General features: G+C 38.7%; 1 protein-coding gene across 1 annotated transcript; it reads left to right on the top strand.

The window, feature by feature from the left end:
• The first annotated feature begins 2,379 nt into the window (after window positions 1-2,379).
• Window positions 2,380-17,112, top strand: LOC139973487 (uncharacterized). The gene is made up of 5 exons (XM_071980216.1): window positions 2,380-2,553; window positions 4,469-4,540; window positions 10,838-11,475; window positions 14,696-14,960; window positions 16,198-17,112. The coding sequence occupies exons 1-5, from the start codon at window positions 2,463-2,465 to the stop codon at window positions 16,443-16,445; spliced, it is 1,314 nt and encodes a 437-aa protein (XP_071836317.1). The 5' UTR covers window positions 2,380-2,462; the 3' UTR covers window positions 16,446-17,112.
• The last annotated feature ends 641 nt before the right edge of the window (window positions 17,113-17,753 follow it).

Raw genomic sequence — 17,753 nt, 5'->3', positions numbered from 1 at the left:
AGATTTGGCATAGTATGTACGGGTATGATTATGTTACCTTTCCCCAACGTGCATGATGTTACATGTACGGAAGCATAGAAGAGACATGTAAAATTGACGTTTTGATGAGATGCATCAACTCGTCAATATTTCAAGAAGGATTGTACGATACAGGTGCCAAAAGCCTACAGTTCCTTTTATGTATGTATTGTATGTATTTTAGATCCTCCTGCAAGCAGGAATTCGCGAAGAAGCCTCATTGGCTTATCAAAGCCGCAAGCTGACCGAAGTCAGTCTCTTACATTCACTGATATTCAACGTCCATGATTATGAATTGTCACTTGTCAACAACTCTGTAACTGGACGACAAACATTAATCTTGGAGTGACTCGAATCATCGGCGTTAACCACTGAGCTAACACTCCATCAATAGGTTTTAGTACCAAAAATTCATTCCAGAATATTAAACTAACACAGGTCACCTAAAGTGTCGAACTTTTATGTCAAAAAAATACAGGTTAATTTTAAAATTATTTGTATTGACATAATGGGAAAATCAAATCGGAGTTAATTTTTCAAATGTCATGTTGTTAGATTAATTTGAGCGTCCGCATGGACTCATGGGTATGGGGATGGATATACTTACCACTTAAAAATCAAAGTAGTAAAGAAAAAGGGAAGGAATATCTGAAAAATGCGATAGCTTCGGCGCCACTGAACCCCCTTTGGGACTTTAAACTACCTTCCAGAAAAAAACTCTCAAATGTATTTTGTTCTTAAACATATAAACAGCTGATGTCCCCAGGACCCCCCCCCCCCCTACTAAATACATCCCAGAGAAACTAAACTGCTCTCTCTGACATGAATAATACATATGTAATTCATGCATTAAAATCGCTACGAGAGAACAATAATTCTTCGAAACGCTGCAGCTTCCTAGGACTTAGCCCCCCCCCCCCCACGGCCCGAACCCCCACTCGCGCTGTAATCCAATGACAGAGAAAATTAAGAGTAATTCCTTTCTGATGATGCATTTGTTTGCTTCAAAATCTCTGAAAATGCTTCATCCATGTACTCCCAGCCAATAACAGTGCACACAATTGGAAATACTTCCTAATCGTCTCGGTATAGACCTACAGCTGAAAATATAGAACAAATTGTCACTTGGTCTGCAGTCTCAAAATCGATCTACAGGTATATATCTACTTGAGAGACACTCTTCTCATGTTGCCAGTTTGTAAGTGGCTTCATCTGACAAATTTACGGAAAGTACTTTCAGAATCAGACAGCAAAAATGACAAAATAGGGTATTTATTTTACTTATCTAAAATCTGAAGAAAGACCAACATACACTGGCGAAAAAAAAAATCTTGTGAAATCGGCTCACTAAAAACAAACTAGATAAAATGCTCTCACCGAAAGACAACAAAATGGGAATTGCAAAGAAATCCTGTCCTCAACAGAGAAAGTCTAAAAGTGCTACTTAGAGGTGTCAATTATTAAACATTTGCTCACCCAGGCTGCAAACCATGGTTGGGATTAGGCGAATCAACAAATGCAAGTCCTGAACTGCAAGTATAACTTCAAGTCAATTCAAAACTCTAGCAAAATTCTCATCATGGGGCACCTTCCCACTACAGTTTGATGTAAATCGGTTGCAGATGAAAAGTTGCAGATGTAACACCCACACCCCATCAACACCCCCGCATATACGGATACATGTTATCCCTCCTCCAGATATGGATTTCAAGGTACTTATGGACATCCCTGTATACTCCGAGCTTAATTCTCAAAAAAAAAAAAAAATTAATAATTGAAGAATCCAAATATTGAACTATGTGTTAGAAAACATACTCTTTTAAGAACACTTTTATTTACAGAGCAGCCCTTTTTTGTACAGAACGGCATTTTAGGTAATTTATTGTAGCTTTTCGATTACATTTGTAACGAATTTTATGGTTTTTTATTTCCTTAATCTCTTAAAGTATTATACGTCTTAACGACCCCTATTGTTGATGGTCTTTAATGTTGTAATTTTGTATGCTTGTTATCATTTTTTTCTGCATATTTATACTGGAATAAAGAAAGAATTACTGAAATGACCCTCGATATTTGCAGACCACTGTGTATCATGGCAACAGGCAATAATGAGCCACCGATTACAAAAAAATCATCTTCTTGTTTCTATAGGAACGGTACTATAATAATAAACTAAGTTAGCCTTTAACAATAAATTATGGAAAAAAAATTAGTCGAAGTTGAGTACCAAGTACATTTATTGTGAACAATATATATATATATAAATAGATACGGCATGAAGTCGACATGTGATTGGTTGTCAACTAAGACGAATGCGTCATAGTGTCATTCAAACAAGATAATAAATACATTTGGCTGATGTCTGCCACTCTGCTCGGACAAGCAAACTTCAGATCATTACCGTCAGTTTACAGAAAATTGTTTCCACATATTTTTGAACCCACATGGTACGCATGAACAGCGAGACTAGAAGAACGATGAATATGAAGGTTTTTACTAAGATTCTGGTGGTTAGCCTTGTCACTTCCTCGATAGGTAAGCTTTACATTCATCGCATTTTTGTTAGTCGTAAAGAAGCAGAGCTTTGACTTTAATTATTTCAAGAACCCATCGGCGAAGGGTAAAACCATAAAATGGCATTAATTTAGGGGTAACATATTTTCTATTCCAACGATACAAATAACGTGCGGAACTAGCTTTCTTGGCTGGGGAGATGTGATGTATATGTCATCCTGGGGGCAAGCGTACTGTGATGGGTGGACCCTTCTTTTTGAGAAAATTTTGACAAATTAAAGGTACTTAGTTTGCAAATTATTGCGATATTTTAAAAATGTTGAAGAATGCACAACACTTAAGTCTTCCTGGAGGATGGGGTCCCCTTTCTCGTTTCGCCCTTTCCCCGTTGAAAAACTTTTAGTAAAATAGAGGGTCCTTATATAGTGGTACTATATTTTGCAATTTTTGAAACAATGTTGAAGAATTTTGAGCTGTTTAGGTTGTACCGTACATGTATGTATAATCAATACACTATACACTAGGAACCTTGTCTAGTATTGTTCTGTCTGTGGAGTGGGGTGTGGTTGGTGGAGCGTGATGGGGGGGGGGGTGACTGATCTAATAATAGTGATCCTGTTCCTTGTATTCCCATGGCTGTCGATTGTGGAATAATTACTTCAATGACATTGGTTAATCGACTTATTGATTGCATTATATATGTAAGCCTGTTTTGTAGGTATAAGTGATCTCGTAAAATTGGGAAAGAATATAAAACAATTTTAATCGTATATAGACCTCAACTGATATATATATATATATATATATATATATATATATATATATATATATATATATATATATATATATCCTTGTATTGAAAAAAACGTCATGAGCAACTTCCAAGCATAAACTGAAAACAATGCAGTTTTTCCATTTAAGTTTTGATCTACGTAAAAGCAAGGGGGAATGTTAAGTGCCATGTAAAGCTTGGTTTAACGAATATTAGGGAGGAAAGATCGAACACAAGGGGTATGGGTTGGGGCGGGGGGGGGGGGGGGGTCCGTGAGTGATACTAGTCGTTATGATTTTTGTATACATATTGTTTTGTCTATACTGATGGCTCACTTGAACAACTTGATGATACCACCTCAGCCTTTCATACAATCTTAAAAGATCTCGGATCAAAAATACATTTTATGAACAGAAAATGAAATAAATTACGGAATTTCCTCAAGGCTGGCCATTAAATCAAACCCTTTAAACTTTTGCTCTCTCAACTCATTTAGTTTGACATCTTCAGCACCCGTAAAGCGCATTGAAACACGTTTGTTAGAGTCTGCGCTGTATAAGATTAGTTATTATTATTATTATTATTATTATTATTATTAAAACTTTAAATGTTTTCATCTATAACAGTGATCAATTTTAGTCTCGTTAAAGAGGCGTTCCGGTTTCAAACACGATGACATATATAAAATTAACGACCATGTTATTATACACCGTGTGATTTTTGCACAAAATGCATCAAAATCCTATGTTCCTAAAGGCGACTATAAGGGTGACTTAGCCGATAACAGGTACATTATTCTTAAGCATAACTGACTTTCTCTATTTAATCACATTGGAATCCTTAATTCAGTTTGCATCTTTCAAAAACATCACCTTTTTGACTAAAAGTGTTAACTATCTTCAACAACATTATAAGTATTTCTGCTCCGCTTTCAAGACTATCCTTACATTACAAATCTTAACATCTCGTTTGCTAACACCGTTCTCTCTCATATCCTCTTTCCACCCTCTATTTCAAACCAATACTTTTTGAAAAGGTCTTTTATATTCTCCATATACCTTTCTCACCCTCTCTGAGTATACACTCCTAGTTTATAACTTTTTACGAAAACTTTATATCATGTGTAAGGCGCTATTAATAATTGTTTTCATTTATTTTACACAGCACATCAATATATAAATCCTGGACCATGCCCAGGAACACAACCGACGCAGAACAGTCATTTCACGCATAAAGGTAATACACAATATTATTTTGTATGGTAACGAGATTTGACAAAAACTCATTCAGCAAATATTCGGAAAACCAAACCCAGCAAACAAACCTCAACAAAACAACCCAAGCAAACCAACCCCAGCTAGCAAACCCCAGCAAATTACAAACCCCAACAAACCAACCCCAGCTAGCAAACCCTAGCCAACAAACCCCAGCAAACAAACCCTAGGAAACAAACCCCAGCAAACCAACCCCAGCTAGCAAACCCTAGCAAACAAACCCCCTGCAAACCAACCCCAGCTAGCAAACCCTAGCAAACAAACCCCAGCAAGCAAACCTCAACAAAACAACCCCAGCAAACCAATTCCAGCTAGCAAACCCTAGCCGACAAACCCCCAGCAAACAAACCCCAGCTAGCAAACCCTAGCAAACCAACCCCGGCAAGCAAGCCACAACAAAACAACCCCAGCAAACCAAACCCAGTTAGCAGGCCCCAGCTAGCAAACCCCAGGTATAGCAAACCCCAGCTAGCAAACCCTAGCAAACAAACCCCTGCAAACCAACCCCAGCTAGCAAACCCTAGCAAACAAACTCCGGCAAGCAAACCTCAACAAAACAACCCCAGCAAAGAAACCCCAGCTATCAGGCCCCAGGTATAGCAAACCCCAGCTAGCAAACTCTAGCCAACAAACCCCAGCAAACAAACCCTAGGAAACAAACCCCAGCAAACCAACCCCAGCTAGCAAACCCTAGCAAACAAACCCCAGCAAACCAACCCCAGCTAGCAAACCCTAGCAAACAACCCCCATGCAAACCAACCCCAGCTAGCAAACCCCAGCAAACCAACCCCAGCTAGCAAACAAAAATCTGCAAAAAACTTTAGCATCAACAAATCTCAGCAAGCCATATACGGATGACGACGATGGCAATACCGATGACGACGATGTAGGTGACGATGACGACGATAATGACGATGACGATGCTTCGACTATTTTAACACAGAATAATCTTGTCACGCCCCAAAAAAAAAAACCTATAGTTTTAGTTTAGACTGAAAACACGTTATACTTTTTGCATGTGCTGGGAATAACTATTAATTTTAAAATAAATAACAATACAATTATAGTGCTTACAGGTTTATTCTGTCGTATTATACCTTTAGGTATATAAGAAAGCTTTTCGAACACAGTCGTGTTCCACTTAAACATTCTATGCAATTTTTAAGCTATGGGTATACATATGGCAAGCAAGGGCGGCGGAAACACTTTCAATCTGGGGGGGGGGGCACCGACATCAAAGGGCACTTTGCAGAAATTCGATTGGACTGATGCAGCCTTATATTTAGTACCCTTTATAACTCTTATTGTATTATCTTATTTGCGTATACACATCACTCCATCAACGCCCCCCCCCCCCCCCCCCAAGGAAAATATGCATACTAGCACTGCAATATCCAATGTGCAAATTGGGAAACAAGGAACAAGTTTTCTTTTGAGACAAAATGAGGTGAAATCATGCTAGTTGCTAATGTAGGAATCTTTCGAATTAGAGTTTATTTCTTGTTAATATCTTAACAAATTTTTTCCATTCGAAATAGCTTTGAGTTTGACCCACAGAAATTCACTAAAAGTCAGGGGCGTAGCCAGGATTTGCAAAGTTTTATGCACGACTATCTGAGCGGAGCGCCACCATCAGTTGGCGCGGAGCGTACAAGAAAATTTTTGGTTTTACAAACCCTCTCAGATGGCCGGGAACGGCCCTTCCCGAGTGTTCATTCTGGTTCCCTGGCCTCTTGCTAACTTGAGACACCTCAATTTTTATGTAGAAAAAGGGCACATTTTTAACCTGAGGAAAAGTGGGGGGGGGGGCACGTGCCCCCTGTGCCCCCCGGTTCCGCCGCCCTTGATGGCAAGTAAAAACCCTGGGCAATAATTTGAAAAATGGCAGGAAGTCTTTGTTCAAAGGAATATTCCGTCGACTGGAGTTGATTCCTTAAAGGATAGATCAGAGAGAGAGATAGATCTGAAACTATTCTGAGAGATGAAAGAGGAACATCTCCTAAGCATCCTAGTGAAGATTGCATGTAATTTCTATATACCGTTTTTAAGATAACAGCATTAGAAGTTGACACGTTTTTAACCCAAACTGAACATGACGAAAACAGGTGTGATGTCATGGAAGATCCTGCTAGGATCGAAACGTCAGGCCAACTTACTTTTGTAAATTCGTTGTTATGTATACAATATAACCGAATACCTTTAACTATACTACGCATATAATCATTTACAGCTTCAAGAACATTCTCTCCAAAACGGGAACGTGGCTTCCCCCCTAATTTCACCTCCTAAAACTTAACTACTCTTGCCTTATTTGCATTAACAAATAAATCACACGCATAGCAATATGCGTGGATTCCATTCACGGATATATATAGTTTAATATATCATTCACCTTCAGTCATAGCAACCGCGTTATCTCCTTATAGTAAAATAAAACAACGAATCCTGCCTGTCGTCTTCTTCTTGTGTCTATTAACATTTGCGTACAGTCTTGATTAGATTCGCGCTTAAAAATGTACAGTTCCATTGTTTGAAAGAAAAAACTCGATATATTGATTTTGGAATTTAAAATTGCTGTATCAATTGAAAACCAAAATATGAACCACTTACCTAGACAGCATTGTTCGCTTAGCTTCACCAGTAATGTGGTAACTATGAGATCATAACATGATTGGTTGTAGAATACACATTCGAGGAGTTTTATAAGACTTACGTGTGTGAGGGGGGGGGGGGTGGGGAGGGGTGCACGTCACATGACCCATGTGGTTGATACGGTTTTTGAAAGTCTCCTCATTGACTGAGTGTTCCATATTTACATATACGCCGATGGTTAATGCACGAACATATTCTCGGTTCCCCATCCCCCCCCCCCCCGAAATCAGACTTTCTTCCAAATGGCTTACATTTCATCCGCGCAATGTCGTATATACTATTATATTCGGCCTCGCCTTGTTGGCTAAGACAAGGCTTTTACCTCGCGGAAGCCATTATTCACTTGAACATCTATTGTTACCAATTCAGATAGAAATCACTTAAAGACGACACTAATTCTTGTAACTATTGATTTAAGTTTTGTTTTTTTACAATAAACCTTCCTCCGCCAAGAATTAACCTTATCCTCAAAGCTACGGTATTGTTAGAAAGCCATTAATTCACCGATCTTCGGTAGTGCCATCCATAGAAGATGTCATATCATAATTGGCAATTTTAATATTAAAAGATACGATTAATGTTTGCGATTGATCTCCATTCATTGATTACAATTACTTAAGAAGTTTGAAGGACTAAAACATTTGAACGAATGGTAGCTGCATATAATCAATGTATGCCGGTATCGATGTATGCCATTGTCATTTATTGAATTTCTTGTTTGTTGACAAACGGGTTACTTAGAGATCTATTATTTAAGTAGAAGCTATAACCTTGTCCATGTGTATTAAGAAACATTATGCATGAATTTAAAGTGAAAGTAATTAATCACATACTTACGAAGGCAGGATCGGTGAGGAGGGGGGAGGGGGAGGAGGTTACTCCTCATTGCCGTAGACTGGATTATGATCAACGGACGCTCTTCTACGAAACAAATGCCGCCATGACAACTGCGGCGGTAATTGTATATGTACCCTACAACAAGTCTGTGCTATGCATATGCATACATAGTTAATTCTACCAATAGCCCAAATTTACCGTCCAAACCACAAACAACACCCCTCCCCCTCAAAACCCCCCCCCCCCAAAACAAAACAAAACAACAACAACACAAAGCAATGTCAATAAATATAACATTACCAATGAAGAATTGGTGGGAATTTTCTTTAGATTACAATGTTGTTCGTCAACAACTTGAGATAATGAACTTCAGTCATTTACGACTGTGACTTTAATTTGAGCGCACTCGATAACTTTCTTGTTGGGTAGGCCTAATTGGATGTAGTGTTCACTTGCAAAAGAGAAACAGTATAGGTACTTCAAAAGTTGGTTGGAATTTAACCAAGTCTGAAACATCATTTAAATAAACTATATGTGAATGTTCAGCGATGCAATGTTTGAAAGATACTACTCTACTCATTACCAAGTATCATCCGCATGTTTAACAATATATTACTAACAGTGTTGTTGTTGACTCGAGTCAATGACTTGAACTGCAACAAATTCGAGTCATATTTCTCTTGACTTGTCTTGACTTGAAATTATTTGACTTCTTGACATTATTAGATTAAACGCAACACATGTGTTATAAAAAGTTGGAAAGATATGCCCACGTATACTTGTGGTGGGGGTGGGGATGGGGGGGGGAGGGGGCATAACAAATCAACGCTTCATCCCTATACCACCACCACCACCGAAGACAGAATATATATTACAAACAAAACAACATGTAACTTGAATGTATGTACAAACACTGGCGGATCCAAGGGGGGGCCAAGGGGGGCCATGGCCCCCCCAAAGGTGAGCCAAAAAGTGTTTCCGAACATCCGCTAAATCATATGATTGGAAATTAAAAAAATCGAGAGGAATAGCAGTGGTAGACTAGTCTAAACCTTTTCGTTTTCTGGTTTAAAATTAAATGCAGAGCTCCCAACTGACCCGCAATTCGCGGGAATTAGACCCGCATTCTAACACCCAAACCCGCTGACCCGCACAAGCGTCCGAAAAAACCGCATTGTAATTGTCAAGTATATACATAAAAAAATTTGCATCAAATTTTGACTTAGCAACCATCATTTCTTTAGCATTTAGCATAATAGAGTATTAAACCTCCTTTACAGCATCATTTGAACCTCAAATTATCCTATATTTCTTTTCATTGGGGCGAGCAGCGAACATTTTCATGCCACGGGAAAGAATGAATTATCACCTACTATTCAATTTATTGATGTTACACACAAAAAAATGCATATTTCTCAGAAAATTTTGGGTGACAAAAGCCTTTCTAAGTGCCACCATTTTACATGTAGGCATCACCAGGATTCCAAAAAAATTCAAAAGGGGAGGGGGACACCCCCTTCCCTTATACCCCTCCCCCAGGACAGCGATTCGTGGCATGGACCAGCATTTGCCTTCTCAAGAGTTGGGAGCTATGTAAATGTATGAGCATGAGGATTTACAGTTTAACACCATTTTGCAGTTACAGGCTGGTTGTAAGAAATTTATAACCTATGAGAAATAAAATTTCTTGAGAAAGATGATCCCAACTTTGTTTTATAAATATTTTAGAAAATTACACCTGGGAAACATTTTTTTAGAAGTAAATTAACATCACCATTGTACACTTTTGTCGCACCAAATTGCATCTGAGGGCATTCAGCAATAGAAAATGTTCCAATGGGGAGGGGGACACCCCCTCCCCTTAGACCCCTCCCCCATATCACTCTAATGCCACTTTGGCCCCTCCCAAACAAAGGCCCTGGATCCGCCAGTGTGTACAACCCGGACAGTTGAAAAATTCGTTTCTATCTTCTTCTTTTTCAAACTTGCAAACTATAGCACTATGTTTAAAAAAAAAATGTATCGAATTTTGTCCTTCCCTAAAACTAGTCCTCCCCACGAAGATACAATGTATCACCTGGCTTTAACAAAAATGGTAGTTTCGACCATGTATACGCAGGTTGTATATTATGTAGCAGCTGATCAGTCAAGATATTCTGAATACTGAATTGTGATTTTTTCATGATTGTAACAAGTCATAGCTTCAAATATCTAATTGAGAAAGGAAGGGATCAGTGCCTGGTTTTGAAGTAAAGTTCAGTTACTGTCCAATCCACTTGCAAGTTATTTACTTAGGCATTTTGTTGCAGCTGGAGTTCCCTGATGCATTCATAAACCGAACTTACCCACATCACATCACTTTACAAAACTATCTTGTTGGATCTATCTAGCTGTTGATGTGTTGTTTGGGCTATACCTATAGACATTAAAAGTTGCTTTTCTACGAAAGAAATGCCGCAATGAATTGCGCGAATTGTCATTGTACCCTCCAACGAGACTTGCTATAAAATCAAATGACTTAATTTGATGAAAATGAAATTGACTTGTGTCTTGACATGAACAAAATGTACTTCGTTACAACACTGATTACTCATAGAACCACTCGCCATATCTTGATTCAGCATAGCGCGTCGGAAGCTTACCCGATAGATCCGCTGACGTTATGTTGGCTTATGTATCGAATGTAACCAAGACATTAATGTGTAGCATGATATTTAGAGTTAACAGTTGAGATTTACTTACTCACTTATGTGTATTCAATTAATTATAGTCACGGATCGTCCATTCTCCACCAATTCCGATGAAAGCACCACAACAACCACGGCAACAACCAGCAAAGCCTTTGAAAGCACCAGCCAAGCAATTGAAAGCACCAGCCAAGCAATTGAAAGCACCAGCCATGCAGTTGAAAGCACCAGCCAAGCAAGTGAAAGCACCAGCCAAGCAATTGAAAGCACCAGCCATGCAGTTGAAAGCACCAGCCAAGCAAGTGAAAGCACCAGCCAAGCTAGTGAAAGCACCAGCCAAGCAAGTGAAAGCACCAGCCAAGCAATTGAAAGCACCGCACAAGCAGTTGAAAGCACCAGCCAAGCAAGTGAAAGCGTGACCAGCCAAGCAAGTGAAAGCACCAGCCAAGCAGTTGAAAGCACCAGCCAAGCAAGTGAAAGCACCAGCCAAGCTAGTGAAAGCACCGCACAAGCAGTTGAAAGCGCACCATTAACCGTTGAGAGATTCGTTCAACCAGCCGAAAGCACCACCCGCCCAGTTGAAAGCACCAGCATGACGGATTGCTTCGATCTTTACAATGCTGGGTCCACTACCGATGGGATATACACCATCCAACCAACTACCTGGAATGACTTGCCCTTTGAAGTATTCTGTGATATGACCAATGGAGGAGGATGGACGGTAATAAGTGTATCAGTAAATACAAGGGGCGGATCCAGGGATGGGACGGGGAAGGGAGATGGAGCGAATATTTAATCTAAAATGTTGCTTGCACTAAAAATTAGCTACCAGCAAGTTCGTACAAAATTGTATACATATACATATATAAAGGGCGGTTCGTTCGCGGTAACTTATTACTTGTTATTACGTGTTACCTATGTTTTCTTAAGCTCTTCAAGTTCGGTAACAAATTCGATAACTAACGATTCTCGTCTTCTCCGAGAATTTCTGAATTTGTCAATGATATACACTACATTTAGCCAGACACGTATAGCCAGCTTTATTAGTGTGAGGGGCCACGAAGCTAAACTCTTGTCCCATTTTAAGAGTCCGGGAATCCCTATTTTAAGAGTCCGGGAATGTATTATTACTATAATGGTTTACTTAAGGCATGCTATTTTATGACATTTCATGGCACCATTTCGGCTCTACCAGCTGTTACGAAGTCGAATTCTTAGGGTGGTGTCAACTTTTCAACGTTCAAATTGAGACATGTTGAATTCTCCAGTTGGACATTCCTTGGTGTTTGTAAATTTGTAGACAATATCGATGACCCTTAACCGAAGTTTGAGCAACTCCCCTGAGAAATTTTGAATTTATACTTATAAATTCCCTATATGTCAATAAGAACAATACGATTAAGTTTCTGATTACTAAAATAAACACTTGGTTACAACAGAAGCTGTTCAGTTAGTTTGTTGTATTGTTGACAGATGTCTTATAGGCCTACTTTTTGAAAACCAATCTGATGATATTTTTTCAAAGCAAACGCCATCCTTTAGCTTAAAACTTCCAGTCTTTCATATTAATGGATTAGATGCCTGGTTTATCCAACCTTTCAGGATTTGGGGACGAAATCAATATGATCATTAATTGTTGAATGTATACGTATGGACCCACTAATTAATGATTTTCTGTTTGGACGAAACGAAAAACTTGGTCGAATTCGAAAATAAAATAACTCAAATGAATCTGACAAAAGTTAGAATGTGTTGATGACAGCTGCCATATTATGTAAATTTTCTGGCCACAATGTAAGTGTTGTTTACAATTAATTGCTCCATTGACGTACACACTAAGTTTTGCCACGTTCAAAGCACACCACATCCCATATTAGCTGTCATCGACATATTCCATTGTACTTTTGTTTGTGTAAACTTCCATAACATGTCCGTTTAGATTTTGAGCTACAGCCGGAGAACTTGAAACCGACCCCTTCCGACAGTTCCTTCGGAGTAATATCCACATTACGTTAAATAGGACGTTAAATATGAATATAAGAGACTGACTTCGGCCAACTTGCGGCTTTGATAAGCCAATGAGGCTTCTTCGCGAGTTCCTGCTTGAGGATTCTAAAATGGTAGAAATCACCTTTAACCGTCCTAATTTCCACATCATCATGAGTTATGCTCTTCAACAAATATACATACAAGCGGAGGACCAGTGATATATAGATATGTCCTTTTCAAAGCTATGCAGATTACCAGGGGCGTATCCAGGATTTTCCAATAGGGGGGGCGCCAGGCATGAATGATCGCCGTCCTGGGGGATGGGTCTAAGGGGAGGGGTGTACAATTTTTGCTTTCGAAGAAGGGCTGAAATGCAAAATGGTGTCATATGCATGGGCGGCGATCCGTACTTCCGAGTGGGGGGGGGGATATGACCTTGTTGACTATCTAAGCGTAGCGCCACCATGAGTTGGCGCGAAGCGTACAAGAAAATTTTGGGATTAACAAACCCTCTAGATGGCCGGAAACGGCACTTCCCGAGGTTTCCAAGCGGCATATATGTCATGTCCGAAATATCTCATAATCAGGATCCAAAATACTTTTTTTTTAATTTCGGGTGTTATTTTGGGAAAATTGCCCCTGTCAATCTTGTTTCAGGCGCAACGTTAGAATGTTCGAGAGCTCTTTTATATTATTCGATGAAGAAAATGGCCTCATGCAGGCTATTATAGGCCTATACACATGCAATACACAATTACACATAGTTACATTCCTAGGTACCGATTGCTAGGGCATCCAGGTGAAACGTGTATTAAGCATTACCCTGGTTACATGAGATTCTCAGCTGTTCGAGGGAACATGTACGTGTGTAGGCCTACTATAGGGCCTATATGAATACTATGAGGGTGCATATATGTACTATATCAATACCGTGGGCGCAATAATACATTTTGTTGTTATAGGGCCAATGAAGCCTACAGTCAACTATTTTTGCTTTATAAAGACGCTTTATTTGAAAAGATCGCACTGCGTTTATGGTAGGCGAGAAATGAAGCTAAAAAAGAGCCGTACATTAACGAAGATGCATAAATGTAGGCATGAAAATATTCTTATCCCTGGCATTTGGTGGGGGGGGGGGGGATATGGTGCATTACATCCCCTCCACCCATTTTCATGGGGGGATATATCCCCCCTCCACCCAGGATCGCCGCCCATGGCCATATGTGATCCATTTTTCGACCTTAATAATAAGCAACATTTCCAGTAAATATGGACACAAAATGCACAATTTAGTATGGCTGGCATGTCACTTAGTGTTTATAGTGATAATACAAACACAATTACCATCTATGTTTCTAAAACTATTATGCCGCCGAACTTCGCCAGAACCTTTGTTTGGCAAACAAAAAATAAAGCATACGAGAGGGGGGAGGGGGGTTGAGCGATCACCGACATCTCACATAAAGGTCGTCATCCATTTTTTTTTTTTTTTTTTGCTAAACTTTTTTTTTTTGGTGACGGCCAATAGGGGGGGCGCGCGCCTGTTGCGCCCCCCTGGATACGCCCCTGGATTACTGTCATTGTGCTATGGTACCTGTAAAGAAACGGATTCACGATATTAATTAGTGTTATTTAAAAAAAAAACGCATAAAGTATACGTGTCTCTATAATGATTAACAGCTACAAGATTGATAAGCAACAATCACTACCAAACACAAAATAGAAGTAAACCTTGAATAAGAAAGGAAGTTCTCATGGCGTGTGAAAACTACCCCTCAATTATACCTTAATAAAATAATATTAGATTGAAATCGAGAATGACGTTTGCCATAAATGTCTACTTTTTTAGGACAACTTTCAGTATATTGCACATGCGTACTTCATATAAAGTTTCTACCTCATGTTTTCCCTTTTTTAACACAGTTTTCTTTTTTGGGTGATTTATCGAATAGGTATTCCAACGTCGTATTGATGGTTCTATTGACTTCTATCGTGACTGGGCCAGCTATAAAGAAGGTTTCGGTGACATTGGAATGGAGTTCTGGTTGGGTAATGATAAGTTATATTACCTCACCAATCAGCGTAACTATCAACTCAGGATTGATCTGGTGGATCAATTTGGATCTTCTTACTACGCTAACTATGGCTTGTTCCGTATTAATAACGAAAACGACAATTATCGACTTTCAGCACTAGGAAGTTACCAAGGAAATCCAGGTTCGTTCGTGATTTAGATCAAAGTCTACTTTTTTGCTAGTTTCCTATAGGCTTGATTCACAAGAACATCCACAGCATAAAAAATTATCCATATATGACTACAAGCAACTTCGGGTTCTTGAAGAATTGACCTGTTAAGCGGTTTACACCATGGGCGCAGATCCTGGTGGGGACAGCGGGACGCTTCCCCACCAACTTTTTCAGTGGTGGGGACATGATATATACCGTGTTCCCACCACTTTGTCTTGACCAAACGCTACATTTCAAATTCCCCTGTATTGAACTTTGGCGCAGTTTGATCCAGCATCGTGCAAATGACATGCAGCAGTTCTCATTTTATTATATTTATCCACAGTTGTTAAATATTGGACAGAAACTGCATTTGCGGCAGTCTATAATTGTTTTCTGTGAGAGGACCTCAGACCCATCGTATACAAAAGTCTACTTGGATTATTTGTCCCCTGATATTTTTTCTGCAGACGCCCATGTATTTCCCCAAACTTAATTTCTAAGCCATGAGATCTAAAATTTAAGGAGGTTTGGGAGCGTCATTGGGTAGTTATTTCCGGCGATCTGGGAGGTATATTTGCCAAAAAAAGTCTCTTACGCTACGCGCGAACACATGGTCGCGCTCCCCTTAGATAGTATCAGAGAACAGACACGCGTCCCCACCATTATCCAACACTGATCTGCGCCCATGGTAAACACTAAAATGTGTTAACCGGTTCAGAATTGTTAACGAGAGAGCACAATTTTTGTTCCATTCGTTTCCATACTTCGATTTTAAAGGGGGCGGTAGGAGAACTCCCCTCACCCCACCCCCATGCGAACGCCCACACCGAATCACTTCACTAAAATCGGCACAATACTGCCAATGTACAACTGTGCCAACATACCAATATACGCTCATATATATATATATATATATATATATATATATATATATATATATATATATATATATATATATATATTTATATATATATATTGATAAATATCTCGAAAATATGCATTTGCGCGTGAACTTGTCACTTAACCTGTCAGTGGATATTTAGATTACTTTCCTCTTTCAACAATCAAAATCTACTTCATTCTGAACTATTCTTTTTACGAAGACTTTATTGCATATTTACATATAGGCTACTTTCTATGTTTGTCTTAAATGTTTTACTCTATTTACAACCTTTTAGTGAGACACAGTTGTATTAGCTTCTTCTTTGTCCTTTTCTCTTTGCAGGTGATAGTTTTAGTTATCATCTAAACCTACCGTTCAGTACTTTCGACAAGGACAACGATTTGCACAGCATTTCCTGTGCCGAGCACAATCGTGGTGGCTGGTGGTACAGGACATGCACACAGTCTAACCTTAACGGTGTCTACAATGCACCGGATGGTTCTTTCTTAACAAGTATTACATGGGTTCATCTTCCTGGAGATAGTCCGTATCATCTCAAGTACACTGAAATGAGACTAAGACCTATCTAGATACAGAGAGTTCGGAGGCGCTATATAAGTATTACGTATTATTATTATTATTATTAAACTATTGCCTTGTTGTCGTATTAATCCTCTCAGCTGCACCAATCTGTTGAAAATTAGACCATCACTTTGAAGACATATTTGCTGATATTTATACATTACTTAACCGATTAGTCTTTCTAGTAGACCAAACAATCTTTTGTTTTTGCTTATGTGAAAATTGTGCGAATTATTACAATGTAAATAGAGAACTTCAGTGTTCCATTATTTCTTTGTCCATGGTGGGGTATGATAGTAAAAGGTTTTAATGTGAAGGTTTTTAGAGTGAATGCCATAGCATGCCATATTTAAGGTTAAATGCATAAATTTAAGTATAAAGGAAAACTACCGACAGGGCTAAATTTGATTTTGATTTCTCGTTTTGTGTTATCACTCCTACAACAACGACGTTAAATGGCCTATTGAGTACCGTTACGAGATTCTTATAGTTCGCTTACTATTCCTGAAATTGTTTATATGAAACATTGGTAATCCATTATCATCCCATTATTATTCCGTAGTTATATTATTGTTACTCATTGTTATTTCGCCTTTTGTTACATTGCTATGATGTTATTGGTACATTGTACTACTTATGCTCAAATATAATAGTAATTTCCCATACAACGTCAATACACAGGCGGGGGGGGGGGGGGAGGTCGTGAGCGACATCGGGGCCCCGGGGAAAATTATATTGCTGTGCCGTCGTTTGGATATATATATCCCGGTGGAGGCTGGAAGTTTTTTCGCCGTTCTGGATTTCAATGATTTTTCTATATATATATATATATATATATATATATATATATATATATATATATAAGCACCTCGTAGCTTGTTTTTTTTTTTTTTAATTTGAATTTAGATATAAATGAAAGGTACCTCTCAACTAGCTTTTGAAAGCATTGTAGCATTGTACTGAACAATTGTATGAAAATAGGATCTAAAATGAGCTAACAAATTGCATTGTAGAACATCAAGGATGTAAAAGGTTTTAAACAAAAGCTATACCAAAGGATCAGAATGTGAAAATATTGTCAAGAGGTAGGGTACGTAAATGGCAAGATGAATACAAACTGTAAATGTGTATATTGCTAATTATCTCATTGACTTAGTTTCAATACATTATTACTAAATGTTTCATTTAAATCATACGTGTTGTTGGGACCATTTCAGTTATAAAATTACGAAAAGCCTTTAACAACATATAAGCCAATCAGTCAAACTATCTGAAATTATAAAATATGATATAGTTGTGTGGTTACATCTTACAGA

Source organism: Apostichopus japonicus, chromosome 9 (genome assembly GCF_037975245.1).
Source record: "Apostichopus japonicus isolate 1M-3 chromosome 9, ASM3797524v1, whole genome shotgun sequence".
NCBI classification, from domain to species: Eukaryota; Metazoa; Echinodermata; class Holothuroidea; order Aspidochirotida; family Stichopodidae; genus Apostichopus; species Apostichopus japonicus.
This window is presented reverse-complemented; position numbering and strand designations above follow the sequence as displayed.

Bases quoted from the DNA above. Each gene is read 5' to 3' on its own strand.
- LOC139973487 (XM_071980216.1), top strand. From the start codon at position 2,463: ATGGTACGCATGAACAGCGAGACTAGAAGAACGATGAATATGAAGGTT. The intron at 2,554-4,468 runs GTAAGCTTTACA...TATTTTACACAG, and splicing joins CCTTGTCACTTCCTCGATAG to CACATCAATATATAAATCCT. The intron at 4,541-10,837 runs GTAATACACAAT...AATTAATTATAG, and splicing joins CAGTCATTTCACGCATAAAG to TCACGGATCGTCCATTCTCC.